Source organism: Drosophila tropicalis, unplaced genomic scaffold (assembly GCF_018151085.1).
Source record: "Drosophila tropicalis isolate 14030-0801.00 unplaced genomic scaffold, ASM1815108v1 contig_859, whole genome shotgun sequence".
Lineage (NCBI taxonomy): Eukaryota > Metazoa > Arthropoda > Insecta > Diptera > Drosophilidae > Drosophila > Drosophila tropicalis.
This window is the reverse complement of record NW_027173353.1, coordinates 10,633,637-10,657,164: the sequence shown is the minus strand read 5'-3', so window position 1 is coordinate 10,657,164 and position 23,528 is coordinate 10,633,637. Positions and strand designations below refer to the sequence as shown.

The following is a 23,528-nucleotide window of genomic DNA, read 5'->3' as shown; positions in this document are numbered from 1 at the left end:
TTCTCAGGTGGTAAATGGCTAATACAAGGAAAGGGGATGGGGAAGGGGAGGTGGCAGGAGGTAGTCTTTTGCAATAATTAATTAGAGAGCAAATTGTTTGACATTTTCGTTGGCTCATTAATTTTATTTCGTTTGACTTGAAGGAGGTACAGAAATATTTAATTAACGATTCTTTATAGCCATTTCATCGAACAGACTTGAAATACTTACAAATACTTGTATAAGTAATTGATTGAAAGCATTTGTATTGACATTAAACTGAAATTTCAACTGACTACTAGTATGAGTACGATGGTTGCCATAGCTCAACACGAATTGCTCCTTGAACCGGCTGTTCAATAGAGTTCATAATATGAAATTGGTATTGGATAATTGCCAACTAGCTTATGGAAATTGCATTTCATTCATATTCAGACATTTTCCAGGGCAGCAGCACTTGACAAACCGAAATCACAACATGTCAGCCAATTAAAGAGACGCTGAAAGCGACTGCACAAGCAACATCAACAATCAAGTCAGGCAAATAACAAGCCAAACATATTGATTAACGTTACGCGATTTTTCCATTTCCATTTCCATTTGTATGGAAACTCGTTTCTCCCTCTCTCTTTCTCTCACATGCACAGTTCCAATCAATGGGGCCATATTGTTATTATTGTTATTTATGTATCTGTAACTCATGGCAGCCACACTCAAACAACAGCAACAACAACAGCAACATGGCAAAAACCAACTGCAACAAGATCGACAACAAGAAGCCTCAGTTATGCAAATGCTAGAACAAGTGGCAAGCGGTAAAATAATTACAGTTTGAAGTGAAATGAAAGATCATGAATGAAACTCGGTGTAAAAATGAAGTTTTATCTCCATCTCCTTGTCTTTCCATCGCTCTATCCTTGTCTCTCTCTCATATACTCAAATAGATGTGCACACATTTGCATCTACAATTTGCCTTGACTCTCCCCCGTCTAGTGTGCCTCTAGTTTTTATGCATCGATGAAATTTAATTACATTCTATCATATTCTGTTGAGGGCAATGTGAAGCGCAGCCAGCTATATAGTTCCCTATATACATACACGAAGACGGAGACATGCATTCTTATATTAAATATATATTTTTATTCCCATACATGCCAATTAAATTACTTTTCAAGGGGGCACAACTAAAGTAAAGTACAAAACAGAATTAAGTCCATGAAAATTCAAAACTTCAGTAATTCGTTCGATTCTATTCAAATTGTTGGACTTTCAGTGGAAACCACCACGAAAAGTAGTAACCATATGCTATCTGATTAGACTACGACCTATTGAAATTTGAATCAAACCTTGCAATTTAGCCGGCTTGTGATCAATCTTCCAAAAGAAGATTATTTCAAAGGCAACCCACAAAAAGAGGTAAGCAGGTTGTTTAGCCATGTAAAGAACCACCAAGTTCTATCATCCAGAATTGCAATAGCCATACCATGTGTTCAACGCTAAAACTAGTTGCGAATTTCAACTAAAAGAAGCGAAAAAAGTTGCCGAAAAAAGTTGGCGAAGTTGTGTGTTGGTATTGAAATGAATCTTCTTTTGGAAGATTGACCTCAATATGTTTATAGACCAAAACTCTCCAGTTCAAGGACCCAACGAAGTAATTCCATGTTACCGATAACTTTTGATCCTTAGTCCAAGTAAATTATAAAATTTCAAAATACGATCTTTAATACCTTTGAATTATTTGCCGAGTTTTTAGCAACAACTTGTATATATCTGATGTAAAATCTGGAAATGGGAATACTTTTTTAAAGATTTAAAGTTAACGAAGATTATTTGTTTGTTTATATTAGAATGAATAATTTCATTTGAAATTTCAATGACTTATGTAAACGGGGATAACATAAAGATTCTCAATTCTATATCTTCTTATATATGTATTGGGAAATCCTTAAAAAAAGTCGACAACTTTGTGCTCCACACTTTTGGTGTGCTTGGCCAAATTAAAGCAATTAAAAATTTGATGTTTTTTTTTTAATCGCTAGTTAGTTAGCTCATATGCTTTATGAGGTACAGCCACATGATGTCCATGTTGGAAAACACAACTCAATTTTCGACAGCAAATGTCTTTATTAACATAAGCCCCCCTGCAACGACTAACGCCGTGTTTAGTGTTAGTTGCACTTATTAATTCTGTGCCTCAACTCGGCATTGCTATTACAATGGCTTCAGGTGCCAAGCAGCTCAAATACAAATAATAGTAATGAATAAGGCGAAATATGGATGCCATGGGAGGGTTGGTTTCAGGAGGGGTGGAGGGAGAGCGCTGATTAAAGTCCAGTAAAAACGAAAAAAAATAATATCAGCATGTTCAACAATTATGCAAATTTGAGTGCATGTTGCTGCTCCTCGGAGGGAACGAACTGTGTGTAGCTGATTGCCTATAATCACGTCAAGTCAACTTCCAACCACTTTTCCCCCTCTTTATGTATGCAGTTTCTTTTAAATATATAAAATTTTAAACGCCATCTTTGTCCACAAATTAGACACGAAGGCGAGAATGAGAGAATTCTGCGAAACACCTTGGCCAGAAGCTGCAAAAGCTTCACCAGGGAGAGAGCCATCATCGATGTCAGCTTCTTTAGCATATCCATTAAACGAGATCAGATATAGATGGGTATGTGGATGTATATCCGATCTAAATATCGCATGCAATCTTGTGAAGTTGTTTGCATTCGTTTGTCTAATTGACAAGACAAAAACTGGCAAAATTCCAAGCGAAATTTTGTCTAAACAGATCATCAAAGAGGCCAGATATACATACATATGTATATATACATACTCTTACCTGCCACTGGGACATCACTTACGAAATGTCAAATGCTTATTATACTGCACCCACCCATTCGACTTTCCCTCCTCCCCTTCTCTCTCTACGACCCTACAAATTGTCAATTTATTAAATTTGTGCAGAGACAGAAGACAAAAAATGCAGGCGGTCGTCGGGTCGGTTTCTCTGTCTTCTGTGGCATTCCTATGACCAACCACCGCACCCTAATTAGTGGGGATTTTTTGTTATATACAATATATTTTATAAGAAGAAGAAGAAACACACCAAATTTTCAAATGTTATCCAATTGGATCTTCCGTCTCGGCAATTTGGCTGGAGTTTCACATGTCTAGCACAATCTAGAGAGAAGTAAGTTTCAGTTCTTCAAGCGACCTACATAAACCAAAGATAGTTTGTATTCAGGGGAAATCTAATATTATCTATTTCTATCTATCGATTATGTCCAGCACGTATCTAACTCCAAATTATTGATGAAAATCACTGGACTTTGTAAAACAAAGATTTGCAACAAACTATTCCACCTTCGACCCATTATTATTTTCATTTATGGCCTTTTTCATCTAAATCTAAATTGCAAATGTCTTGGAAAAACGGCGCTTTTTGCCCAAGATTTCATTTCATTTGGTTACGTTTTTTTTTTTTGGTCGATTTTTCTCTTGGAGCTCTGGTGCACAACCCGAAGGCCACGTTTTCAGATGCTCAGGATGTTATAGAAAATTAATAGTTTGCAAACGAGTTGGACGCCAGATACAAGATACGACAACAACAAAAACGAAGGCTGCTGGCAGGCAACAAAAATAAATATGATCTTGGACCTGAAAGTCTCTTTGCCTCTTTTGAGTCTGGTCTGATCAGGTCTGGGGTGTCTTGTCTGTTCACTGGAATGGACCTGCTGCTGCTACTTGTGTCTATGCTGCCAAGGTGCCTCCTGCTTCTGCTCTCCATATTAAAATCAAAAAACCGCCATACCAGTTGCCAGTTGCAAGTTGCCAGCCCCCCAACCATGCAGCAACACCACCTCGGACCAATGTCTGGAGAGCAGCCCAGAACAAGGAACAGGAAGGGAATGGGATAAACAAGAACCAAACCCGCACTGCATTCGTTGCTCAATTACATTTTCATTAACTTGGAACACGACTTTTCAAATAGCTACATTTAATCATAATGATTGTTATTATTATTTTTTTTGTTCTTTTCCATTTTGCGGACTTTCTAAGGTCCCGTTCCCCTCTCCTTTCCCCCTCGCACGAGGGCAAGCCAATCATTTTTATAATGTCGGAGAGCGCGAATAAAATGCAAGGTGCTGAAAATGCAGTAGAACAACATAAATTAATTTTTCCTGCTTCGATGATTCCATCCCCCCTTTTGCCCTTGTGTCTCTGATTCGGCTTCCAAAAGGTGTTCCCAAGCCTCTATTATTAGGTATCTCTTTGGTTATTCTTAGTTGCTAATGGGCAGAAGATCTGCGTCCCATCTATATGAAGCATATAAACTTTTGGCAAAAGACACAATGAAAAGAAGATTCGCATTGTCTTCTTTCTTCATTTTCTTGTTGATGTTGTTGTTGTTGCTTTCTTTCTTTTCGCCTGTCCACATCTGATTGTTCTTAATGAATTCTGGTTGGCTCATTCAGCAAATAAAATTGTCACTTTGCCTGAATTAAAATTCATTTGAATTCATGTGTTAAATAATAGGGGTATTCGGCATTCGACAAAAAATACACAAAAAGAAATGCAAATTCTTTTCTTAGGATAATATAATTGTTTGCTAAGCATTTTGGTTTTATTTAGATATGTTAATATATTTAACTAAACTAAAGCATTGGCTTAAAGCTTAAAGGTTTAAATCAAAACTAACTACTACAACTACATAATAATTAAATAAGTTTTTAAACCTTTTGAGCTCAAAGTAATTAAAAATTACTGATAAAACAATGTTTTTTAGAGTTTCTTCTCCTTTTTTAAGTCCAAGAAGACAGATTTGAAGTCAGATGTGATATCTGTTTGCTAAAAGATTACCAATTTGTTAACCCATATTTAGAGTATTTCAATAAATTTCTCTCCATTTCACCTTAATATTTTAGGGATTTTCAGATGTCTGAATGTTTGTTTGTAGGTCAAATCTATATATAAATAAAGAGACCTCTCGAAGAAGAACAAAAAATATCACTCATCATATAGCCCAAATCAAACTTGGCCCTTACACACACACACAGACACACACATACCATTTAGATGGCAAGTGAAGAAAAGTTTTTGCTTAAAGCCCAAAGATGAATGATTACTTAAAGAATTGTTTACCCAAAAACCCCAGAAAACTTCAATGATGATGAGGATGATGATGATGATGCCTTCAAGTGGTCACAGACAGTTTTTGGCCAAAGTTAATAAAAGCGCATAAAATAGAGAAGAGAAACAAAGCTAAGGAGAAGTGAGCTGAGGGAAATGAAACACAAAAGTTGCGGCCAGACACTAACAATGGAGGGGAAACTCATTTGCCGATCCCCGAACAATGGCGCCACTAATGACTGATGATGTGCCAGCGCTGATAGATGCAAATGCAGCAGCGCCTGCAGATATATCTATATCTATATATACGCGAAATTGTTCTAAAATTTTCATTTTTGTTTACTCTTCAATAAACTGTATTGGCTTTTGTTTAGAGAGCAAACAACACATTGGCTCAAGCAGAGTTGCACTCTATAAAAATTTCATGATTGCATTTTCCACACAGAGAGTGAGAGTGAGAGAGAGAGGTGAAGATGGAGGGAGGGAGGGATAAATTAAATTGCGAATAAAGCAAAGTAATTGCGATTTGAATGGTGAAAAAGTGCGAGCCATAAATTCAACTGAATGTCACGGCAACGCTGCATGGGAATTTATCAAATTCAGGCGTAAATTGGCGCACATCTGCAGATTGGCCAAGACTCGGCCAGCTTCAGTTACTCCTGTTCATCCCCCTCTCATAGTCCACACTTCACTCTTCCACTTTCCCCAGTTATACCATCGAGTTTTAGCCAAAGATACGCATAGAATATTAATCCCTTTGCGCATTAACTAAAATGAAATGACCAAAGCACAGTGGGTCCAAGCCTATGAGTAATGTGAAACTTGAACTTTCTTAAGTTTTTCCAATATATTCACAAGGGCTTTGGAAATCGAAACTTTTTGGGGGTATTGAAACCACAGTATAACTGCCTACCAAAAATGATAAACAGGAAAACAAGGTGTAAAAAGTAAACGAGCAAGAAAAATAAGAGAAAAAACCACGAAAAATAAAAACGGCAACAGGCGGAGCTCAACTTGCACAAACCTCTAAAGGAAAACCATCACAAATCGCATACAATTCGAGATGAAATTGTGAATTATTAATGCAGGCGGCAAAACTATTTGACTGAGTAGACAAAACAGCAAAAAGAAAAAAAAAAAAAAAAAGGAAACCCACGAGCCAGTCAGACAGCCAGCCAGTCAGTCGGTGGTTTGTCTGTCTTGTGGGTTTAACTTTGCAGTAACTTTGTGTGTCCCCCCTCGAATCCGCCCCCTTTCGTGTCACCTCCTCCTGCCACAATGGAACGGATGGAAACGTGTGCTTCCACCTCCATTGAAAATTGAGTTACACGCGTGGCATGTGTGTGTGTGTGTGTGTGTATCTATGTATCTTCTACTGACTGCTTGTACGTGCAATGCTGGCTTACATTTTGCAGATTAAAACTACTACAAAAACAAAAACAAAAAAAAAAAAAGGAATAAACATTGCCCTGTTACCCTGAAGCCAATTCGATTTAAATGTCTAGCATTTCCACTTGGCTTTTCCTGGCCATATATCTATCTAGTTTTTGCAGTTGTTGTTGTTGTTGCTTCTGTTAGTGTTGTTTTTCCTGTTTATGGTGTGCTAAACGAGTCTAAATTTAAGGGTCAGCAAGGTGATTCATATGAAATGAACTCGAAAAGGTCCCTTAAAATGATAGAAAAACCTCTGCTTAGAAATTGCTTTATTTATTTTGTTATAAGACCAAACCAAGTGACTCGAGAAATCCAATTGATAAATTTAGTTTAGTTTCCATCCAAGTCAAAAGATCAGTATTAAAATGATTAGGACTAAGTGTGAAAACCCTCATTTTCTTTCTTGAATTCTGTGCATTTCGTGGGACATATTAGGACGAAAGTAATTGGAAGGGAATCTTGAAACTTAAGTCTTTGTGGACCCAATTTATATACCTTTCGAAGACTAACACGGTTGATGGGTTCCTGCAATAACCGTGGTAAGCGAAAAATGTACTAAAATGAAATTATTTATTAATTTAAATAGACTGTCTTAACTTTAAACAAAAAAATTAAATAGTTCTTTAATATTTTTCTTATGAAATATCAAAAGTCAGTCATCTGCGACTGTTTGCGCCTCATGTCGATACCTTTAAGGACCTCCTCATAAATAGCCATCTGTCTATTGTTGATCTGTTCAAAAGCTAGATCATTGGGATCATTGTTTCCCATATGTTTTCGGAATTTCCGAACTAGTGGACATATTATGAACATAACATAAAGCTCATGTTAAACGGGGGATGAGGGAAATTTTAGAATCTTGTTAAACCAAAATCGTGTCAAGTGAGCGTTAGTCGGGGAAGTAAAGGAAAAGCAACACTAACTGCCTTAAAAGCTCCGAAAATTTAAGTTACAATATCGACCCCCTCTTAACCATGTCTCTGTGCAATATGTGTGCATCTGGAACTGGCCCTGGCTCGCCTCTGTGCCCCACAATGACAGCTCAAATGCAATGGCAACAATTGCAATTTGTTGGCGGCCTGCCCTTGGGGCCACAAAACGAACAACAACAACAACAACTGCAACGACATGAGCGATGAAAAAATCATAAAGGGGAGCAAAGGAGCAAAAGTAACTTTAACTTTTACACTAAGCTACAGAAACTTACTTAACTTTCAATTTTTGTTTTCTTTTTTGTGTCTGCACTTCGCGGTTCATTAAAAGGCGGTCGGATGCTTCCTTCTTCTGCTGCATCCTTTTCGCTTCCTCAGCCCCCCCTTGGCAGCAAATTTGCACATCGTCGTAACCGCAAGAGAAAAAAGTCGAAATTAAAAGATTTTTTTTTTGTTGTACCCTTTTAAAGACACCTTTGTAGCAAGTTCATGAAAGAGAGAAAAAAAAGAGGAGAAACAAAAACTTGTTCCGCGCCTGACTTTTTTTTTTTCTTCACCATCTTCAGCATCGTCAGCTTCATCTTCATCATGAGCCGCAGCTTCATTCAGTTGTTGTTGTTGTTGTTGTTGTTCCTCTTTTGACATGGCAGCCATGTTGAATACTTTTGTTTTCTATATACAACAAAAAATAAAAAATAAAAACAAAATATAGGAAAAAAATAAAGCAAAGCTAATTTTGATTGCCTTGTTGTATCGCCCGAGTGCTCAGCGTTTGTTTTCTTCTTCTTCTTCTCTCTCTGTCTGCTGTTTCCATTTAATTAGTTAGCATGTGGGCTGGAAGCCAACTCAAAGCAAATACCAAAAAATTGAAACCGGTAGATGAGCTTTGACAAGAAGTTTGACACCCAAACTCGGCGGGAGATTAACATATTTAATATTTAAATGTTGAGCTAAGGCGGAAAATAAATTGTCAATATTGTCCGAATACTACGGGGAGGGTTGGGCTAAGCCGGACAATTTTGATCGTGAACGAAGTGCAATATCTTTTAACTATGTAATAAAACCACTATAAAAGATGTTCCCCAGAACCAGAAATCCATAAAATCCATACTCCTATTGGATTATGGATCATGTGTTTGATCTCCTCAATATGAGTTTTATCAAAACGAATTAGAATCTGTACAAAAACAATACAACTTCCATCTTATTCTAGTCGACTTCAGTTAACTAACCTTCCTTCTTGAACTAATCGTAGAATTCAGCTTGATGTAACTTTTCATTACAAACTTTTGAATGGTGAGATTGACTCTTCCGAGCTGTTGAGCCAAATAAACATTTCTGTTCCATCTAGAAGGACCCGCAATTTCACAAGGCTTACAATTCCTACTTGACCTACTAACTTGGCTCTGCATGAACCTTTTCGTATACATATTACGTAGTGACTACAATAGACTTTGCTACGTTATCGGTTCCGAAACATCGCTTCTGGGAATATAAACTTCGCTCTTGTCCTTCCTCGCTCGTAATTAGTTGTAATCATCTTAATTTAAATCTATCCTGTTTTCTTTTTATATGTAACCTATTAGTACATTTAATATGTTCTATTTCTTTAGTTTATACAGTGGCGGCAAAAAATTTGAGAATTTGTTTTTTTTTATCTTTTACTCTGGTTTCATTCGATTGTTAATTAATGTTAGTGAAATGTTTTGCTATGTTAATTTATAGCATTCAATTGGTCATTCTATTAAGATGATGTTCTGTAAATTTCGTCGGCATATCTCTAACGGTTTTTTTCAAAAATGAATTTTGAGAAAAAGCCCCGAAATTCGTACACGCCAAAAACAAAAGGACACTTTCAAAATTTGTAAAATTAATCGTACATCTTGGGACCCTAAGAAAAAGTTTTAGGTCTAGTAAAACTAAGATAAACTGCATACCACAAATTGTCAATTTGGCCCCAGGGTCCAATTTGGAGCTAATTGAAAAATTCAATTTTGTATGTATTTTTTGGTCTCTCTGCTTGGCGTCACTTTACGCCACTAACTCACACTAAAGTATAACTATATTTGAACTACGAAAGATAGTGAATTAAATTTCCTGTCAAATGAGATATTGTTCATTAAAATCGGATTAAAAACAGATACAAAAACAGCATGTATGTAATACGCCTTTGCCCTTAGGTCAGAGTGGGTTGAGGTTGTAACATTAACTTTACTTAGGGTCATTTCTCTTATCTCTTATCAGCTGTAGTTCTTAATTCTAGACAATTCGGAATCAAATTTGATGTCTCTTTTTCCTTTTGTTTTCAATTTAATAGTTTTTAGAATATTCTGTCGTTCTTTTCTCGCTTCATGTAGTTAGAATTCCCAACTACTTTTAGCTTTGAAGATATGGTATGGCCATTACAGCTGTGGATTCTTTAGCGAAGTCTGCTGATAATAGAACTTGGTGGTTCTTGAAATAGCTAAACAGACAACCTGCTCACCTTTTGTGCTGCCTATGATTTTAAATCTTGTAAATTATTAAGATTTATTGACCTGAAGCCCAGATAAAACCCAGTTTTGATTCTTTAAAAGTAAATGAAAATATTTTAAATTTGATTTCCAATTTCAAAACAATTTGCTAACGAAACTATTTGCCATTCTAAAGCGATTCCTAAACGAAAACAGAGCTGCAAATATAATAATGACAAATTCAAGTCCATCAATAAACTTTTCAATAAAAATTATATAAAAGTAAAGGTAACAAATTAATTATTATTAATATAATTGAAAGTTTGATCTAGCACAAATTGAATTAACATTACAAATTTAATTGAAAATCAATCAATTTCCAACCACATAAATAAATAACTATATAATAACCTGTTGATTACAACGATTAAAGTGCCGTTACATGGCGATGTATGTCTGGCATACATTAACTTTATGAAATAAGTTCTATAAATCTTTTTCATCTCTCATTGAATCCAAAACCAACTTCACCCTTTCGTACCTCAAAGGCAACTCCATGGCCAATCGCAACAATTAAAATCAAATTGAAAACCTGTTGATGTGATACCAACTTGAAAGGGCTTAAGTGCTTCATCTTTTCCATGGATGGGCTTAAACTTTGGCAAACGCCCCCCCAAAAGTATAAGAGAGACAGCAGCACACAACGAGGAGAATGAGAGCGACAGAGACAGGGAGAGACACGTGACTCTTGCGAGAGTTCAACCCTTAGAAAACCCAATAATTGTTTTCAATTCGAAACAGTTGCCACTTCCGTCCGACTACCTTGTATATATCCTGCTACTAAGTATTATGGAAAATAATGAGCTGAGTAACAAATTATGCCTCAAGCACGCCAAGACAGAGAGAGTGGGTCGCAGGGAGGGGTGAGGGCTTCTGGCCACACTGTTATTGTGTTGAAAATATAATAAATGAATTATCTGCATAATTAATGAGCTTTTAATTTTTAATGGCGCGTCGCAGGCTCCCAGGGAACATCACTGAAAACACAGAAAAAACGAAGAAAAAAACATTAAAAACGAAATACAAACAAACAAATGCCACAGAAAATTTGCTTTTGACTTGTTCAAGAACATGTCCGAGGCTTAGTCGGGGGGAGAAAAAAGAAACTGGCAAAATTACTAGAGGTGACAACGTGAATGGCCATTGAACTACACTGAAAAGTCTAGTTGACCATAAACAAACCATGAAGGTTAGCTTTTACTGGGTATCCTTAGTTCGTGGTACTATCACTGATTCTTTGAGTATCCTTTTAGCTGGCATTGACCGCATTTCCAACTAGTTTTATATGTGAAATGAAATGTCTTTTAAAGGGTATTTCAATTCAGTCTAAGAAATGGATTCATGTGACTCTAAACATTGTTAAGAAATACTTCATCTTCCTTCCTCTTCGTGACACGAGCTCATCTCTGAGAAGTTTTGCAACATGGCTCTGAGAGCATGATTCCCCCATGATTCTGGTGTTCTTCAGTATTCCTTTTTTGCTGTTGCTGTTATCAGGCAAAGCATATCTTTTAGATACAATTTTAATGTGACTTCTTGCAAATTATTTATGCGCGCATTTTGCGCTCAGATAATTATCGTTTATCTCTGATTTAAAGAGAGGAGGACTTCTCTCCATCTCATGAGATGCTGCACACATGTGTGAGAGAGTGTGCGCTCATGTTCGAATTCAAAATGACTACCTCAGTTAATTATGGGGCTCCCGAGTAGGGAGCACACACATACAAAACATTCGAGTCAGTCGCGCATGCGCTTATAAATTAGTTTGGGTCCCCATATGAAGGAACCTGTTTTTTCGGTTGGGTTGCCCGTGTAAAAGGCGCATAAACAGACGAAACCGCCCTGCTACTCTCTCCCTCTCTCTCTCTCTCTGTCCCTCTGCCCTTCGTCTAGCAGTTAGTTGACTGCATTTGCAGCAGGGTGCACCCATTTTTAATGAGTGTCCTGGTCCTGGTGCTCCGTCCCGTTCTGTTCTGTTCTGTTCCTGGTTCTGGTTCTGGGTCGTCTTTCAGTTGAATGAACGCCGCATCTTCGTCGTCATCGTCGTCATCGTCTGGCTTCTGGTCATTCGATGATTAAGTGCGGAGGTCTTTGACTGGCGCTGGACCAACCAAAACCATAAAAAAAAGAGGAATGATAAAAAAAAAGCAGAGTAACTGCAACGTATAATCAATCACGGGCATTGATGAAGAATTTTAAAAAGATCCTCCACATCTATCTCTCCCGCTCTCCCGCTCTCCCGCCCTGCCTTTTTGCTGGCTCTCATCATTGATTTTCCATTAATAATTTGCCTCCTTTTTTTTCGCATCCTGTGGCAATTGTTTGTAATTGTGATGAATTTTTTATGAATGCTTCAAGGGCTACTGTCAATGGCGTTAGGTTCTCAATTATCTTTCATATTTCTTTCCTTTCGTTTCATTTCATTCATCGTATGGCCGGGCATTTAAATCATTTGCCCAACGATCCATCAATTGCAGTGTCGGCTAGCTGATGTGATTTTGATGAGAGTATGGAGGCATTTAAATGCAATCTTGGCCATTTTCATTATTATAATACAAGAAAAAATTGCCTCGATTAAACTTGACCTAAGATCAAATCATGCTCTATTTAAAATCAATCTACTCCACCATTGAACAGTAATGGAATGCCAATACTAGTTTATGACTATATCAATTTTTAATTATTATGGTTCTTAAATGACCTGTAGTTAGTTTAATAATATGGCAAAGAATATCTATTTGATTTCTATTTGAATTCACCTTACAATGGAAAGACTTCTACAATAACCTCCAATCGTTCAATCTACTTAGGTTTGTATATCTTATAGATACTACACTACACTACGAATCTGACGACTTATTTCCACATGACATTTGATTACTATGCAATAGGGAATTCCTTTATCAAAGATTACCTAGATCTTCAACTTCTTCAAGGATTACACATGTCTAACTATAATATTAAAGATTTTGGAACGACCGCGCTAACCCATTGACCAGCTGGCAACTAATTATCTTATCTTGGGAGTCGAGAAAGTCAAATTCAAAGTTTTGATCATCACTGAACTTTCCAAACCTTAAAGAGACAAATTTAGCTCTAACAATCCAATGTTTAGGTGTCAAAGGATATTCTGAAGATCCATTAAAAGACGCCTTTAGGTGATCTCAAAAGTCTTCCTTTGTATATAATAAAGAATACTTTTAAGAAGATTTCGTAAAACTTATGGTCTCTGGAGTGATTTGTGATATATCAAGGAATGGACTTAGAAATTCAAGAACCTATATAATATAACTGACTTAAAGTTTTAAGGGTAGATCCATAATTTGCTTTAATTTTCTCAAATTGTCAGCTAAATTTCGGTTTTTTCGAAACTTTCTACTACATTTTCGATTGAATTGGTTCATTGGGACGATTCTCGAGACAGTCTCCCTCATCCTAAAGCAACCATTTGCTCTGCCCCTTGTGTAAACCGGAAACCATATGCTGCTCAATCACACTGTGGCTCTGCCTTTTAAACTGCTTCAATGCTTCAAGGTTCAGTTCGTTTAATTTGCTGCTGCCACAAAACCAAACCGCATCAGCTCAGCTGTTGTTGGACCCTAACTAATTTTCAAGCTCAAGGCGTGAATATGGCTACATATTGAGAGAAGTTTTTTTTTCCATTTTATTTCGTTGCTTTTTTTTTGTGATGTTGCTGTGCACATGATGTCATTTCACTTCAATGGCTCTTGCAAAACAATAACAAAAATAAAAAAATAACACGAACGAATACAAAAACAACAGCAACTATTATGTTGTGTTTCGTCGTCTTGTTGACAACACAAAACACGGAATATAAATTGAAAAATGCTTTAAAGCGAAATAATCAATTTACTTCTTGACATAATTTCCATTTTTCACGAAAACCAAAACGGCAACACGAAAGGAAAGCAACAAAAAAAAAGTAAAGAAGGAAAATGCAGGCACAACCCAAAGGACACGCACAATTCCTCAACTCGAAAGTAGGCAAATTTTAGGGAAAATGCTTGAAATTTTCCCATTCTACCCTCTAGCCAAAGGGGGGTATGAGGCAAAATAATGATTTCTGTGAATATTTAAAGTTGAAAGATAATCTTAAAGTCATTGCAGGGTATCTAAAAGTCTAGCCCTTTCTTAAGCAGAGTAAAATTGAACTTTATTGTTGCGTATTTTCATATTCTTGATGTGGCTAGAGTTTCCTCACTTTATTTAAGTGCTGTGATTAATGGTCTTGACTCGATGCGGTGCGTCCTCCGGCACTCATTCGATTTTGCTCTCTTCTGTAACTACTATTTAATAGTCCTTTAATGGTGTGTGGACAAACACCTGTTGTCCTAGAACTATTTCTATTTGAAATTTCGGTATTTTTAGCGCGTGTCTTCAACAACACTTTCATTATCAGAAATGTCACATCATTTGTCGCCTGCCCCCAAAAATAAAAACGAAAACGGAAAAAAAACGTACTTCGAGCATCATCATTTATCACCAAAGGAATGCAACTCGCACACAGAGACAGATGGAATGAAGGGGAAGCTTGGGGGAAGGGCACACATCTTGTGCTACTCTGTGGATATATATTTGATTAATTCTCTTCTTTCGAAAGGAATTAACCCGCCGCTGCACATGTCCCAGACCTCAACGACCCATGGTCGGCCCTTTTGACTTGCTTTCGCTCTCTCACTTGAAGATCTCCTCTCCGATCGGATCCAAAGATTTATTTCATCCAGCACAGTTGAAGCATGGCCAAAGTTGTCTCTCTCTCTCTCGCTCGATCTCTGTGCATCTTTCCTATGTCTGAAGTTGATTTATTTATGGAACAAATATTACACACACAAAGCAAAAATCTAAAGAAAATGAAAACAAATAAACCTTACAAAGAAAAGTGAAACAAAACGAAGAAAACTTCCGAGATATATTTAATAAGTTATCCATTAAATAATCCTTTTTTTTATTTATATATTAATTTCTTTATCTAAAACATTTAAACGTTCCCCTTCCTGTTCACTTCAGTTCTTTTGTCCCCTCGACTTATGACAAATGATCTTTTGTGGGAATTTTGACATTGATAATGGTTTTTATGGTTTTTTCTTTGTTTTTGTTTTTGGGTAAACGTCTCATTAGCCACTCGTTGGCCACAAAGTAGCCATAAAATGTAACCATTTAGTTAGCCACTTAAGTTTTCAGAAAAATCAAATGATTTATGATCATCGCAGCACAAGTGGACCAAAATTTGTAGATCGAATTACAATTTAAAAGTGTTACAACTTCATAAAGTCTAACAAACAATCAGGAGACTTCTGGAAGTAATCAATTAGATGTGAGTTAGAGTGAATATTTGTTGGATTTGTAGTTAATGATTTATGTTTTAAAAGAAAATTGAAAGATTTAAACCTTCGAGCTTAGTGACAGATTTAGAATTGTTAATTAATGGAAAAATGTTCTCTAAAATATGCAATAGACAGTCTAAGAATTCACTTTGGGAAAACTAGGACGAACTTTTCGAGTATTAGTTAACTCAAAAGATGGCTCTGATTGGATCACTTCATAAGTTCTTTATAAATACCATAAAATTAACTTTTCTACTGCATATGGCATACTTTAGGGGGCAGTTTTACATCCTTAAATCAGCTGTTGTCTCAGCAGATAAGAGTCGCGATTAAAAAGCTTTTAAGTATTAGTATTTCTCTACGATGTTATAGTTAGTCATACAAAAAAACGTTGTATTAAAGTTCACTTAAGTTTTCAAGCTCACCTCGATTGTGTGCTTTGATTAAGGGGTATACTGAAGTCGATTCAACACTATTTGCACGATAAGATCAAACCTCCAACAGCCAGATGATTGTTCATATACACCTTGGTATGTACGTACGTCCAGGTGCTGATTCTGCTGAGTTTTATACCGCACACGTTGCTGATTACAATGACGACGTGGTTCAGCGATGTAGTGTGTTGCTCTCTCTTTCTCTCCATTTATGTATTCCTTTCCCTGTCACTCGTCCAGTACATTCGTTCGTTGTGACAAATGACTACTACAAGTGTTTGTGACAAGCCGCAAGTGTTTCTTCACAGTTGATTTGGACAAGCAACAGGGAAAAAACAATTAAACTTTAGTTTTGCAGCTTGACCTACGCCAAAGGTTTTCTGCTTAACTTTGAACCTGTCTCAAGAGTGGCCCATCTCTTGATCTTCTGGTCTGATGTTGAGTGCATGTCTTATGTATGCTAATCTCGTGTCAATCACGGCGAGAGATATGCAAAACTCAATGGATTGTAAGGAGAGTAGTAAATCTGAACAATGGCAATTTGAATTGCAGAAGAGCCAATGGGCCAGAAAGCGGCATCGTCACTTAATAAATTCTGAAAGAATTTCGTCTTTTTCTTGGCTCTTTGCTTTGGCTTTTGCATGCTGCACAAGAAATTTTCAAATTTCAACTGATATGTTAAGCGTCTGTCAAGTGTGCTCTGATCTGGTCTCTCTCTTGTGTTTTGACGTCATCTTACATGCAATGCAAATGCTTAGTGGGCAGCCAAATAGAATGTTGCACTCTATATAATCGCCGACTTGGGAATACACTAAGAAAAGGTGTAAAGGTTGTAAAGCTCTTGGCTATTTAGTAAGGATAAAGACTCTTCATGAGGGCAGACATAGGCGAAATCAACATTAAACAAATGTCACACACAAGCAGCAGATTCTTCATTCTCGAGACTAGAAGATATACACATAAACAGATATATGCAAAATCCAATATGTCTATATAGTATTTCACAAAATGCCCAGACATCTCATGTTGTTGACTGAGAGGGGTTAAGGGGGGAAGAGCGGGAAAAAAAAAGAAGAAAAAACGGGCACAAACTTGTAAAACGCTTCGAATGTTCGCTCATTGGCGCTGTCAAGAAGCGACATTCGTATGTATATATATTCACCCGATTTCCCATCCACAGCCTCTCGCGCATGGTGATAGTGATATGACATGCCAGGTGCCGGACGATGCCGTTGTCAACTCATCGCTGGCAGCAGTGGCAAAGGGCCGGGGAGGGCCATGACGATGAAAATGTTGCGCTACTTATGTAGTTAGTAAGAAGTTTTGCCCCTCCTCCTCTCACTCTCGGGGTCTCTCAGTCTCTGTTTTGGCCACAGTGTTGACATTTCGGCTTTTGAGCTACAAGAGTCCCCCCCAATGGGTTGTCTTTTCCAATCGGATATATGTTGATCTTTAGTTGGAAATTGAACATACGAAATTAGCCACTATCTAACCATCTCAGGGGAAATAGGTTGAGTAATTATGGAAATGATTTGCAATTCTCTCAGTAAACCTCATCGAATAAGGATTGCGATTGCGGTTGCTCTTGTCTGCCACGTTTTAGATGATGCCGCGATGCGTTGCATGTTGTGTAAACAAATTGCAACATGAGTATGACAGTTGCAACATTTGACAATTGTAAATGGTCTGACGGCCAACACAAATGTACCCAGACCACTTACTCACCATTTTCAATATTTCGCAATATTCAACCCCCGAGCATTGCCACCTAATACCAAGTTTTTGAAATTATTTTCAGTCCTTTTGGGCTTAAAGTTCTTTCTACTATTGATTTTTAAGCAAGTTTTTCTCTGTGTGTGTGTGTGTGGCAAGGTCAGGGAAATTGGTAACTCCTTTTGGAAATAGACAAAAATATTGCTAAAACATTTTGACGTCTGCACATCATGCATCATTCTTTTGACACAATGTCTGGCAAAGTTTTTGGCCATTCTAGGACTGCACTGGCTAATGGCCAACTAGAAATATTGGTTGCACAATCAAATTTGATAACCTGACTGACATCTGAAATGGGTCAGAGTTGGTTGTATATATATTTTATTCTATATCTACTCACTGCAATTCAATTTCAAGCCAACAGCAAGCAGTTACTGTCCCCCTCTCTTTCTCTCTCTATCTCATTCTCGTTTTGTGTCTCTGTCACCCTCATGACTGATGAAGTCTGATGGTCATGTTGTCTGGTTACTGTCTGCTTGCTGTTTACTTGGTCATTAGTTTTAACCCATTCACCAAAGAGAGGATGCCATCTAGACCAAGTTTCTTTCTTTCGGCTAGGAAAAGTGCTTTTGATGTTGGCGCTTTTGCCCATATGTGTGTGTGTGCGTGTGTGTCTGTCTGAGGGTGTGTGTGTGTGTGTGTGTTGGCGCTTCACAGTCAAATTCATTTTAATTAAATGAGTGGTAATTAATTTCAAGTTTAATCAGAAATTCCATTTAGATTCTCCTACTGATTGATGCGGCCTGACACATTTGCCACATTCTACGCCAACATTTTCGTCGTCGTCGTCGTCAACGACAAAACTAAAACAGAAAAAACTATTACGCCAAACAACATTGACACTTTGTGGAAACAAAACTTTTGACTTGTTATTGGAACGTTAGATAAATAGTTTACATTTTATTTAGAACTTATTTCAATTTTTTAAATCTGTACATGCTTAAATTTAAATAACTATCAATAAAATTAGCATGTATTTATGAATCGTTTCAATTAGTAATGCAATTTATATTTAAATACCTTTTAAAATGTATATTATATTATTGTTTGTTTTGCTTTTGACTATATAGTTAGAATTGGGGATTTGACTTTGTATAAACTAGTCACTATCAATATCTCTCCAGTTCTAAATCATTTTTGAGGTCTCCTATAGTAATTGGGGGGTGCTGATCACGGCCCTGTACTTGGTTTTTCTCCATCACGTCAGGATTTGCAAAATTACCCCATTTGCAATATATTATTCCATGATATAAGCATAATATTGTACTAAGAACATTATTATTTTATCCTATTTATATATATGGCTTGACTTAAAAGAAATTTACAAAATATCAAAGAGTTATTTCTTTGTTAAAATGGATAATATCTTACACTTTGGATATGGTTCTATAATGAGTAAAATTTGAACCAAAAAGTATGCTATAGTGATTCCAAGAATTGTCTGTTTTTCAATTTCAAAGAATTATGGGAATCTGCTGCGTCTAAGAAATTGTTTATTAGTTATATGTGCAAACATGAACTAATTTTCCTACATAGAATATTCTATATTCTAAAATATGTTAAAAAGGTTGAAAATTTTTTAAAAACTTTCTATAGCAGACTTTTGGGTGCCTATCTTCCAACTCCAGATCTCCAGATTTCACAAAATCTGGACGTGATGGACAAAAACCAAGTACGCAGTCAGCAAAAATCTTTTCGGCCTGTGTAATTATATATAAAATGCTGGAATGTTTAGAACAAAATGTTAACTGCTACTTGAAAAGCATAAAAAGAATTCGAGAAGTGGGAACACTTGTTTTAAAATACTTTTCCATTACTTTGAATTGGAATTTCTTACTGAAAATTTTGTTTGATACGAACTAAAACAAATACAATTTAAATTAGAAACTCTAAATTATCAAACTTGTACAAAGAAATATGAATTTCTTGACCTTGATTATTTCAAGTTTTATAAGATCGAAAATATAGAATAAGTTCTTAATGACTTTTGAACTTGAGTATTTTGATGTTTTCTCTTACAGATATCAAAATTATCTTATCATGGAGCATTTTGTTTCGATAATTTATCCAATTGTTTCGCTATCAGATCTAAATAAAGTCAAATTTCTTGGCTATCACTTTGACTGTCAGGCGTTTCTAGGCAATCAGGCAAGGTTGAAGTGGACATGAACTCAGCCGGGCGGCATTTGCCGTGTTTCATTCCCTCTCTGTCGCTCTGACTAGCAGTTAATTTTCTCATTTATATTGTGATTTTCTGCAACATTGCGCATTTCATAAATATGACGTGTCAAAGTGCAATTTGGTGGCAGCAACACAAACAACAACAACAACGAAAATTCCAAAAACGAAAAAGTATTCTAACAATACATGAAAAGGTATTTGCCCCTCTGCTTTTGTGACAGCTGCTTTAGTTTGTTGTTGTTTGCCAAAAAAACACAAAAAGACACAAAGAAGCAGAAGAAAATAACAAGACACAGTTTTCTCTTTTTTGGGGCCCCCTCAAACAACCATCCGCTCGCCACGAATTCTCTTGCCATATAATGACAATTTGCCGTTTTCCTCCGTCCGTGTCCGTGGTCGATCGCCCCCTTCTGAAAGTTTTGTCATCTCTTTTGGTTTGTGTTTGTGTGTCTCGTACTCGAACACGAGGGCGTTCGAAAAGCGTCGTTCATAATGAGGGGGCGGTTCTATGGCAAAAGTAGACTTTTTAAAAGCCATTTACCGTGGCGTGTTATTATGACCAAAGTCAATTGGCCCGGCCCGAAATACAAAGCAGCCTACAAAGAGTTAAAAAGACAATGCTTTAGATGTTATATCTATCTAGTATTTATATCTGGCTCGATCTGAGGGAAATGTGTGGCAGTCAGTCAATGTGATAGACAGGAACTGCTGACTGGCTGGGAACACCAACATTTGCTCTTCATCGGAGCACACACACACACACACAAACGCATGTGTGTGCCTTGGTGTGGGACGGTTTCTCTCATGGTCGCAAGTTTCTTAAATCGCTTCAATGATTTTATATGGGTCATGGCCCATTGATAAAATGGAACTTTTCTTAACAAAGTTGCCGCGATTGCTGCTTGCAAAATAAAATTTAATTAAATGCATTCCATGTTGAAAGAGTAGAAAGATCATTAAAGCGAAAAGCAAAGTAAATGCCCACAAAACATGTTCCACGGGATGTCAACATAATCATAATGTTTTGATTTGTGTTTTCTTCTGATTTTAAGCCAAACTGTTGCATTAAAACCATATTAATTGCCCACAAAGGTATGCTACACTTTCGTACATTCTTTGGAACCTCTTTATCTCCAGTTGGAAAGCGGACAAATAGTGTTTTTTCCTAAAATGCAAGAAGATTAAAGTTTTATTTTGAAATCTTATCTGAAATCAATTTATTTTTAGTTTAAGAAACTTTCAAATACCATTATTTATTAAAATATCTTCTTTTTTTTAGGTACTGTGAATGCCAACGGCGAGACGAAACGACAACGGACCTCATACACCCGCTATCAAACACTGGAACTGGAAAAGGAATTCCATTTCAATCGTTACCTGACGCGGCGGCGACGCATCGAGATTGCCCATGCGCTTTGTTTAACGGAACGGCAAATTAAAATCTGGTTCCAGAATCGACGCATGAAATGGAAGAAGGAGCACAAAATGGCATCAATGAATATAGTGCCCTACCATATGGGTCCCTATGGCCATCCCTATCATCAGTTCGATATCCATCCGTCACAGTTTGCGCATCTGAGCGCATAGGACGCGTGGCACTTTTCGGGTACTGGTTAGAGACTCAATCAGTTGTATCAGGAACCATATCAGGCGGCGGCGGCAGCCAGTGTTACCGGTGGCTATCAGTCACAAGGTCCACAAGATGCAGGGGCAGGTGGAGGCGGAGGTGGTGGCGTTGGTGCTAATAACGGTGCTGGTGGTGGCGGTGGTGGTGGTGGTGCTGGCAATGGCAATGGTAACGGTGCGAATGCCCTCTTTACCAATGTCAGTGCCAACAATAGCGGCAATGCAGGCGATTGCATAAAATATCCGCAAGAGTTCTGATCTCAGGCTACCATCAGGCAACAACAGCAGACGGACGATGATCAGCAGCAGGAATCGGACTTTGAGTCTGAACTAGAGCTGGACTATAAAGAGAATATGTTCTGCTGCTGAATCCATCCGAAACCAAATTGCATTGACACCCATACCTGCCCTTCACAAAGAAAAATTTCAAACACTAAACACAACAACACAACACAACAACAACAACAAAAACGCCTACGCCGTCGATCTACCGAACATCTCAATGGAACAACTAAAGAACATCAATGTTTCTTGTTTGCAACTGATTCGTGTTAAGCTAAGAAACGAGTTGGGAGAACTACGATAAGCACTTCGATTCCCCAACTCGTTTGGGTTTATCAGACTGGAAGAAAATTTTCAAAATTTATAGATCATGTATTCAATTAATTCTGAAAAGTAAATAATACAAAACCGTCCTTATAACATCTTTAGAGCCTTGGGCTCTATAGTTATTACTTTGTCAAAAGTTTTCAACACTTTTCCAACACTTTTCCCACACAACCAGTCGGATAAACCTCTTTCTCTAAGCAGTATTCGAAAAGCTGTTAGTCTTAAGATTTAGCCTAAATTTGTTTAGTTAATAAGCTAAAGCACAAATGATAAATGATGAATAGACAGAATGAAAGATGAAAAAACAAACAAAAAAACCGAACAAAATAAGTATGAATATTTGCAATAATTTCAAAGTGATTTCTTTATATAAAACATTAGTTTTTCGTTTTTATACGGTATATGTATGCATGTGTGTGTGTGTGTGAGTGTGTGTGAGTGAGTGTGTGTGTATGTGTCTCTGTACTTAATACATCCTACATCCTAGATTAAAACCCTATATAAGGCTTTCTTGTTTAGTGTAAATAGGTCCAAAAATAATACGAAAACAAATGGAAATCAAAGTTTTCAAAGTTTTCTAAAATTTATTGCGTTTTTTTTATGTTTTTGTGTTGTTAAAAGTTGCTTAAAGAAAACAAAAAAAAATATAAACATTATGTATGTATGATGCAATGCTTTACTAATTTTTATTCAAAATTTCATTAATTTGTATTATTTTGCACCTAAAACGATTGCAAAACTGAAGAACAAATTCGGAAAACAAACAGGGACTCGGTAGCGCAATTTCGAAAATCTTTAGAATAGTTTTATTTGAATGAAATGCAAAAAACAAATGTGTATAGATACAAATAAATCACATTTTTCGTTTGTTTCAAAAAAGAAAACCCCCAGCCGAACCCAAGCACCCCTCTCTTTCCCTACATCATACAAGAAATATCAAAATATAATCTTAAAAATAAACCTAAAAATGTATTTAAAAGCGAAAAATTGTTAAAAAGAGAAAAACAAAACAAAAAAAATTAAATGGAACCCATAAAATTAAATGTAATGTAATTATTTATGCTGTACTTTTCGCTAAGCTAAGGTTAGTGCATTCTAGAACTTATCGGTAGTCTATATAAATATATATATATACATACACATATGTGAACCCATAGCTGATAAGATTCTTAAATTATGATTATTATAAAGGTAGTCGAGATAAAAATTAGTGAAAAACAGACAACTATAAAAAAGAAACAAAATACTTGTACTTAGCACAAATTAATTATTCCTTTTTTAGTCCTTTCTATATTCGTTTCATAGTTTTCAGACCACTCAAAATTGTTTCTGTTCTATTTCGTTTTCTTTATTTGGTGTAGTTTGTTTCTGGGTTAGGGGCACAGTGAGCGCAAAAAGTTTAACTGCATTCCATGTAAAAAAAAAAAAACAAAACAAAAAACAAATATTTAAATAAAAATGGTAAAAAACAAAAAGCAAAACAAAATAAATTAAATTACGTAAACTAATTTTTAAAACGCAATTTGTATATGTATATGTATCTATTAACTAAATATGAGTTAAAATTTC

The 23,528-nt window shown here is 36.5% G+C and overlaps 1 protein-coding gene across 1 annotated transcript in view; it reads left to right on the top strand.

Moving 5' to 3' along the window:
• Positions 1 to 23,405, top strand: part of Scr (Sex combs reduced) — a 32,758-nt gene extending 9,353 nt beyond the window's left edge. Inside the window, 1 exon segment of the mRNA XM_068296411.1 lies at positions 21,004 to 23,405. Within this exon segment, the coding sequence (XP_068152512.1) occupies positions 21,004 to 21,719 (716 nt within the window). The 3' untranslated portion in view covers positions 21,720 to 23,405.
• The last annotated feature ends 123 nt before the right edge of the window (positions 23,406 to 23,528 follow it).